At 42.9% G+C, this 8899-nt stretch overlaps 1 protein-coding gene across 4 annotated transcripts in view; it reads left to right on the forward strand.

Annotated features, from left to right (window-relative positions):
* LOC101102969 (lysozyme C, tracheal isozyme) overlaps nucleotides 1-8899 on the forward strand; it is a 76299-nt gene that overhangs the window by 42424 nt on the left and 24976 nt on the right. For 2 of the 4 annotated variants that reach the window (XM_060412806.1, XM_042246930.1), the window contains one exon: nucleotides 8546-8631. The exons of the other annotated variants lie outside the window; for them this stretch is intronic. In XM_060412806.1, coding sequence (XP_060268789.1) covers nucleotides 8546-8631 — 86 coding nt within the window. The remainder of the gene's footprint in view (nucleotides 1-8545; nucleotides 8632-8899) is intronic. 4 annotated transcript variants of the gene reach the window in all.

Here is an 8899-nt window from a genome sequence, read left to right on the forward strand (position 1 = left end):
ACTTTCTCTGATGTTGTTATAGACAGTGTAGGGTCAGTTCATTTTCAGATAGTTCCTTGATCCAGCTTATATTTCTCAAGATCTATAGGCCCCTTCCTATGTAGTCAGTGCTAACTACAGGGTTTTATTCTATTGCACCTGTCGCTTCCAAGGCCGTTCCCTCTGTTTCTTTTAGCTTCTTCTGTTTGCCGGTCTCTTCAGTGTCTAATTTCCACCCTGACACAAGGGGGCGGTGGTGGACACTCTTTCAGGCTCCCTTTGTTCAGTTGTGCTGTGGGTTAGGGTTAGGGTTAGGGTTACGTGTGCTCGCAGTGTCTTGGCCACACTGGGTTTGTCCCGGCTCATGGTGTGTGTGCTTTCCCAGTCGACAGTGCTCAGTCTCTAGGTTGCTATGCCAGGAACTGTCTGAGGCGGGCTCTGGGTTGAGTGCACTTCACAGGTCTAAGCCAGTCAGGTTCAGGTTCTCGGGTACTCCACAAAGATGCACACTCGGCTGGGCCTGCGTTTTGTGGCCTTCCCCGGTCCAAGCAGCCTAGGTGACCAGGTGCTTGGCGAGCATGGTTGATGTGACTTATCACCTCCCCTGTCCCTGCCATTTGGTTTTCTGGGTGTACAACTGGCGCACCTTCTCAGGTGTCTCTACTGGGGAGCTGATCTCTGGCTGCGACCCTCCTGGCAGGTGTCGACCATCCAGAATCCCAGGAAGTCTTGGTTAGCAAAGAAGCCTGCTTGCAGTCTGGTAGATGATGCCTCTCTGGGGCCGCGATTGGCCCCTTCTGGCTCTGGCTGCCCTTGCCTGCCTGTCTCCGGCGGGGGATGGGCCAGTCTGTAGCCGGCTAGCTCTGCTCAGTCCTTTGTTCTGTGAGCCGGCCTGCTGGTGTCTTAGGTTAGGGCTTTTCAAGGGATAGCTATCCCACATTCTGGTTTGCTATCTCAAGTTAGTTCCCTCAGATTGCCCTCCAGGCATTCAGGCCCGGTCCCTACTCTAAGCAATGCAGTCTGCTCCTCCCTGCCCAGCCCCTGCTTGCTAGTGGTGGATTCGGGCGTCTGCACTGCTTCTCTGCTGGGAGTTACCTTTGGGCACGTAATCTGTGGGTTTTCATTATTTATTTTTCCTCCCGGTTATGTTGCCCTCTGAGGTTCCAAGGCTCGCCACAGACTCACCAGTGAGAGTATTTCCTGGTGTTTAGAAACTTCTCTCTTTTTGAAGACCCCCTTCCCAGGATGGATCTCCATCCCTACCTCTTTGTCTCTCTTTTTATCTTTTATATTTTTTCCTACATCCTTTTGAAGACAATGGGCTACTTTTCTGGGTGCCTGATGTCCTCTGCCAGCATTCAGAAGTTGTTTTGTGGAATTTACTCAATGTTCAAATGTTCTTTTGATGAATTTGTGGGGGAGAAAGTGGTCTCCCCTTCCTATACCTCTGCCAACTTAGGACCGCCTCCCCACTCCAGAATTCTGATCTGGGGAATCCCATAGACAGAGGAGCCTGGCAGGCTGTGCTCCATAGGGTTGCAAAGAACTGGACACGACTGAAGTAACTTAGCACGTATACAATCTCCTTATTAGTGATCAGAATGTTTATATTTTCTATTTATTCATGATTTAGTCCTGGAAAGTTGTATGTTTCTAAGAATTTATCCATTTCTTCTGAGTTATCCAATTTGTTGATGTCTAATTGTTTGTGCTCCTCTCTTATGATCCATTACATATCTGTGGTATTAGTTGTAATGTCACCCCATTCATCTGTGATTTTATCTGAGCCCCTTTTATTCTTGGTGAGTCTAGTTAAAAGGTTTGTCAGAGGAGATCTTTTTCACTTTGTTTTCAAAAGTCAGGCTGTGGAGCAGGACAAGAAATCATTTGAATGGTAGTGTTAACTCCCTTCTTAGTGTGAAACTGTGTTTTCCCTGTAAATACGGATATCAGGGACAAGTTTTCTTTTCAATCTACTCGATAGTGTCCTGGAGGTCAGAAAGAAAATAATTCCTTCATAACCCAGCTCACTTCCAGGCAGAGCAGGCACTCAGATATATGAGGGAGGGTAAAGTCCTTAGATCACAAAGATAGCAGTTTAGTAGAAAGATGTCTTCAAAAAGGAAGCTTGCATAAAGGAAGCTGAGGAAAAAACCTAGTCTACAGGGCCCTTTTTATCACAGTAAATGCTAATCACAACCATTCTTTATATTTCACTGCCCTTTGAACATCTATAAGCATGTCACAGCATGTCACGAAGGTGTAGATCTCAGGTCTCACCAGCTGAAGGTGTCATGAAAGCTTCCTCTCAGAGACTGAGATTTAGAACTGTTATCTGTTCTGTGGTCCTCCTGAAGCCAGCTCCCATGTCCCATATGTAAATCTTGTCTTATGTAGGAATCCCTAGGTCATCAGTAAAGGTCTCTGCATCAAGCTTTCAGCTTGGGGCCTTCTTCAAGGTATACATATGAGTATCCCATTAAACCCATGGTGGGTAGAGAAAGGTGAAACAAATACTCAATCTCTATGGTGTTTGTTTCCACAGGGCAGGGTACAGTCTCAGTGGGAACAGAGAGGGTGCAAATTAGGAAAAATGGATGGAGTAATCTGTACTTACCCTCACTTTGAGTCTATGCAAATAAACATTCTCCTCTCCCTTGGTGACTTGATATTGTGATAAACCCAAGTACTTGTTTTTCTGATGGTAGTCTGGAAACTTAATGGGTGTCTTTTCACCTCCTGTTTTTCTGCTTGGTGTTCAGAACTTCTACAAGTCAACCGACTAGGTCTGAGGTTGGCAAATTATGGCTTTTTTCTTTTTTTAGGTAAAGTTCTATTGGAACATAGTCATGCATATTCATTTGTGTGTTGTCTGTGGCTACTTTTGTACTGACACAGCCGAATTAAGTATCTACGATAGAGACATGGCCTGCAAATGTAAAATACTAAGTGTTCCTTTAAGAAAAAGTGTGTCAACCCCAGTAACTTCACTTCTCATTTAGGGCAATGGATTATGTGACTGGACATCAAGGCAAGGGACCTCTGAAGGTGAGCTTCATTTCAGTTCAGTTGCTCAGTTGTGTCTGACTCTTTGTGACCCCATGGACTGCAGTATGCCAGGCTTCCCTGTCCATCACCAACTCCCAGAGCTTACTCAAACTCATGTCCATTGAGTCGGTGATGCTATCCAACCATCTCATCCTCTGTTGTCCCCTTCTCCTCCTGCCTTCAATCTTTCCCAGCATCGGGGTCTTTTTTAAGAAGTCAGTTCTTCTCATCAGGTGAGAATATTGGCGTTTCAACTGCAGCATCATTCTTCCAATGAATATTCAGGACTCATTTCCTTTAGGATTGGCAGGTTGGGTCCCATTGCAGTCCAAGGGACTCTCAAATGTTCTCCAACACCACAGTTCAAAAGCATCAATTCTTCAGCATTCAGCTTTCTTTATAGTCCAACTCTCATATCCATACATGACTACTGGAAAAACCATAGCCTTGACTAGATGGACCTTTGTTGGCAATGTAATGTCTCTGCTTTTGAATATGCTGTCTAGGTTGGTCATAGTTTTTCTTCCAAGGAGCAAGCAACTTTTATTTTTATTTTTTTATTTTTATTATTATTTTTTTATTTTTACTTTATTTTACTTTACAATACTGTATTGGTTTTGCCATACATTGACATGAATCCACCACAGGTGTACATGTGTTCCCAAACATGAACCCCCCTCCCACCTCCCTCCCCATAACATCTCTCTGGGTCATCCCCGTGCACCAGCCCCAAGCGTCCTGTATCCTGCATCAGACATAGACTGATGATTCATTTCTTACATGATAGTATACATGTTTCAATGCCATTCTCCCACATCATCCCACCCTCTCCCTCTCCCTCTGAGTCCAAAAGTCCGCTCTACACATCTATATCTCTTTTGCTGTCTTGCATACAGGGTCATCATTGCCATCTTTCTAAATTCCATATATATGTGTTAGTATACTGTATTGGTATTTTTCTTTCTGGCTTACTTCACTCTGTATAATTGGCTCCAGTTTCATCCACCTCATTAGAACTGATTCAAATGTATTCTTTTTAATGGCTGAGTAATACTCCATTGTATATATGTACCACAGCTTTCATCTGCTGATGGACATCTAGGTTGTTTCCATGTCCTGGCTATTATAAACAGTGCTGCAATGAACATTGGGGTACATGTGTCTCTTTCAATTCTGGTTTCCTCAGTGTGTATGCCCAGCAGTGGGATTGCTGGGTCATAAGGCAGTTCTATTTGCAATTTTTTAAGGAATCTCCACACTGTTCTCCATAGTGGCTGTACTAGTTTGCATTCCCACCAACAGTGTAGAAGGGTTCCCTTTTCTCCACAGTCTGCTTGCAGACTTTAAGATCGCAGATATTCTGACTGGTGTGAAGTGGTACCTCAATGTGGTTTTGATTTGCATTTCTCTAATAATGAGTGATATTGAGCATCTTTTCATGTGTTTGTTAGCCATCCGTATGTCTTCTTTGGAGAAATGTCTATTTAGTTCTTTGGCCCATTGGACTCATAGCATTTAAATCAACTAACTCTTCCCAGCTTACTAAATTCTTTTTTTTTTAAATTTTAAATCCTTAATTCTTACATGCGTCCCCATACATGAACCCCCCTCCCACCTCCCTCCCCATAGGACACTAATAGATGGAGAAATATACCATGTTCATGGATCAGAAGAATCAATATAGTGAAAATGAGTATACCACCCAAAGCAATTTACAAATTCAGTGCAATCCCTATCAAGCTACCAGCCATATTTTTCACAGAACTAGAACAAATAATTTCAAGATTTGTATGGAAATACAAAAAAACCTCGAATTGCCAAAGCAATCTTGAGAAATAAGAATGGAACTGGAGGAATCAACTTGCCTGACTTCAGGCTCTACTACAAAGCCACAGTCATCAAAACAGTATGGTACTGGCACAAAGACAGACATATAGATCAATGGAACAAAATAGAAAGCCCAGAGATAAATCCACACACATATGGACACCTTATCTTTGACAAAGGAGGCAAGAATATACAATGGAGTAAAGACAATCTCTTTACCAAGTGGTGCTGGGAAAACTGGTCAACCACGTGCAAAAGAATGAAACTAGATCACTTTCTAACACCGCACACAAAAATAAACTCAAAATGGATTAAAGATCTAAATGGAAGACCAGAAACTATAAAACTCCTAGAGGAAACATAGGCAAAACACTCTCAGACATAAATCACAGCAGGATCCTCTATGATCCACCTCCCAGAATTCTGGAAATAAAAGCAAAAATAAACAAATGGGATCTAATTAAACTTAAAAGCTTCTGCACAACAAAGGAAACTATAAGCAAGGTGAAAAGACAGCCTTCTGAACGGGAGAAAATAATAGCAAATGAAGCAACTGACAAACAACTAATCTCAAAAATATACAAGCAACTTCTGCAGCTCAACTCCAGAAAATAAACGACCCAATCAAAAAATGGGCCAAAGAACTAAATAGACATTTCTCCAAAGAAGACATACGGATGGCTAACAAACACATGAAAAGATGCTCAACATCACTCATTATTAGAGAAATGCAAATCAAAACCACAATGAGGTACCACTTCACACCAGTCAGAATGTCTGCGATCCAAAAATCTGCAAGCAATAAATGCTGGAGAGGGTGTGGAGAAAGGGAACCCTCCTACACTGTTGGTGGGAATGCAAACTAGTACAGCCACTATGGAGAACAGTGTGGAGATTCCTTAAAAAATTGCAAATAGAACTGCCTTATGACCCAGCAATCCCACTGCTGGGCATACACACCGAGGAAACTAGAATTGAAAGAGACACATGTACCCCAATGTTCATTGCAGCACTGTTTATAATAGCCAGGACATGGAAACAACCTAGATGTCCATCAGCAGATGAATGGATAAGAAAGCTGTGGTACATATACACAATGGAGTATTACTCAGCTGTTAAAAAGAATTCATTTAAATCAGTTCTGATGAGATGGATGAAACTGGAGCCAATTATACAGAGTGAAGTAAGCCAGAAAGAAAAATACCAATACAGTATACTAACACATATATATGAAATTTAGAAAGATGGCAATGACGACCCTGTATGCAAGACAGGAAAAAAGACACAGATGTGTATAACGGACTTTTGGACTCAGAGGGAGAGGGAGAGGGTGGGATGATTTGGGAGAATGGCATTCTAACATGTATACTATCATGTAAGAATTGAATCGCCAGTCCATGACGCAGGATACAGCATGCTTGGGGCTGGTGCATGGGGATGACGTAAGCACCTTTTAATTTCATGGCTGCAATCACCATCTGCAGTGATTTTGGAGTGCCCCCCAAACAGTCTGTCACTGTTTCCATTTGTTTCCCATTTATTTGCCATGAAGTGATGGGACTGGATGCCATGATTGTAGTTTTCTGAATGTTGAGCTTTAAGCCAACTCTCCTCTTTACCTTTCACCAAGAGGCTCTTTTGTTCTTCACATTCTGCTATAAGGGTGCTGTCATCTGCATATCTGAGGTTATTGATATGTCTCCTGGCAGTCTTGATTGCAGCTTGTGCTTCTTCCAGCCCAGTGTTTCTCATGATGTGCTCTGCGTGTAAGTTAAATAAACAGGGTGACAATATACAGCCTTGACGTACTCCTTTTCCTATTTGGAACCAGTCTATTGTTCCATGTCCATTTCTAACTGTTGCTTCTTGACATGCATGTAGATTTCTCAGGAGGCAGGGCAGGTTGTCTGGTATTCCCATTGCTTTAAGAATTTTCCACAGTTTGTTGTGATCCACACAAAGGCTTTGGTGTAACCAATAAAGCAGAGTTAGATGTTTTTCTGGAAGTCTCAATGATCCAACGGATGTTGTCAATTTGATCTCTGGTTCCTCGGCCTTTATTAAAACCAACGTGAACATCTGGAAGTTCATGGTTCACATACTGTTAAAGCCTGGCTTGGAGAATTTTGAGCATTACTTTGCTAGTGTGTGAGATGAGTGCAATTGTGCAGTATTGTGACCACTCTTTGGCATTGCCTTTCTTTGGGACTGGAATGAAAACTGACCTTTTCTAGTCCTGTGGCCACTGCTAAGCTTTCCAAATTTGCTGGCATATTGAGTGCAGCACTTTCACAGCATCATCTTTTAGGATGTGAAACAGCTCAACTGGAATTCTGTCACTTCCACTAGCGTTGTTTGTAGTGATGCTTCCAACGGCCCACTTGACTTGACATTCCATGATGTCTGGCTCTAGGTGGGTAATCACACTATTGTGGTTATCTGGGTCATGAAGATCTTTTTGTACAGTTCTGTGTATTGTTACCATCTCGTCTTAATATCTTCTGCTTCTGCTAGGTCCATACCATTTATGTCCTTTATTGTGCCCTTCTTTGCATGAAATGTTCCCTTGGTATCTTTAATTTTCTTAAAAAGATCTCTAGTCTTCCCCATTCTATTGCTTTCCTCTATTTCTTTGCATTGATCCCTGAGGAAGGCTTTCTTATTTCTCCTTGCTATTCTTTGTAACTCTGCATTCAAACGGGCATATCTTTCCTTTTCTCCTTTGCTTTCCACTTTCCTTATTTTCGCAGCTATTTGTAAGGCCTCCTCAGACAACTAGTTTGCCTTTTTGTATTTCTTTTTCTTCGGAATGGTGACTGCCTCCTGTATAATGTCAGGAACCTCTGTCTACAGTTCTTCAGGCACTCTATCAGATCTAATCTAAACAAGGCTGTGGTCCATGTGGTCAGTTTAATTAGTTTTCTGTGATTGTGGTTTTCATTCTGTCTGCCCTCTGATGGATAAGGATAAGAGGTTTATGGAAGCTTTCTGATGGGAGAGACTGACTGAGGGGAAAACTGGGTCTTATTCTCATAGGCAGGGCCATGCTCAGTAAATCTGTAATCCAATTTTCTGTTGATGGGCAGGACTATGTTCCCTCCCTGTTGTTTGCCCTGAGGTTAAACTCTAGTGGAGGTAGTGAAGATAATGACAACCTCCTTCAAGAGGTCCCATGCACACACTGCCACACTCAGTGCCCCCGACCCTGCACAGGCCACCACTGACACATGCCTCTGCCAGAGACTCCTGGACACTCTCAGTCTCTTGTGGGGTCACTGCTCCTTTCTCCTGGGTCCTAGTGCACACAAGATTTTGGTTGTGCCCTCCCAGAGTCTGTTTTCCTAGTCCTGTGTAAGCTCTGGCAGCTCTATGGTGGGGTTAATGGTGACCTCCTCCGAGAGGGCTTATGCCACACCCAGGCCTGCTGCACCCAGAGTTCCTGCCCATATAAGGCCACTGATGACCCGTACCTCCACAGGAGATACTGAAACACTCAAAGGCAGGTCTGGCTCAGTCTCTATGGTTTCCTGGGGTGCACAAGGTTTTGTCTGAGCCTGCTGAGCATCTCTGGCAGTATGGGGTTTGATTCTAAATGTGATTTTGCCCCTTCTGCCATCTTGTTGGGGCTTCTCCTTTGCCTTTGCATGTGGGGTATCTTTTTTGGTGGAATCCAACATTTTCCTGTTGACAGCTGTTCAGCAGCAAGTTGTAATTCTGGAGTTCTCACAGAAGATGAGTGCAAGTCCTTCTACCCTACCATCTTGGATATATATGAAGGTGAGCTTAGTTTATTTAAGTAAAGCTGGTCAAGATAAGAGTTTCTTTTTTTTTCTCCAAACTGTAAATGCATTAAGATTTATCAGGAAGGATTTTATGCATGGTGCTTATCAAAGAGACTGGTCAGCTGGGACACATACATGAGCTTTCCAGGGAGGGACTGTAGTACCCCATAGAAATAGCCTGTCTCCAGTACTAGGTGAACGGTTTTAGAATTAAACAGTTTATAGCAGAAAAAAAACCCCCACATCTTGTCAAAGTTACTACC

The sequence above is a fragment of the Ovis aries genome, chromosome 3, assembly GCF_016772045.2.
Source record: "Ovis aries strain OAR_USU_Benz2616 breed Rambouillet chromosome 3, ARS-UI_Ramb_v3.0, whole genome shotgun sequence".
Taxonomy (NCBI): Eukaryota; Metazoa; Chordata; class Mammalia; order Artiodactyla; family Bovidae; genus Ovis; species Ovis aries.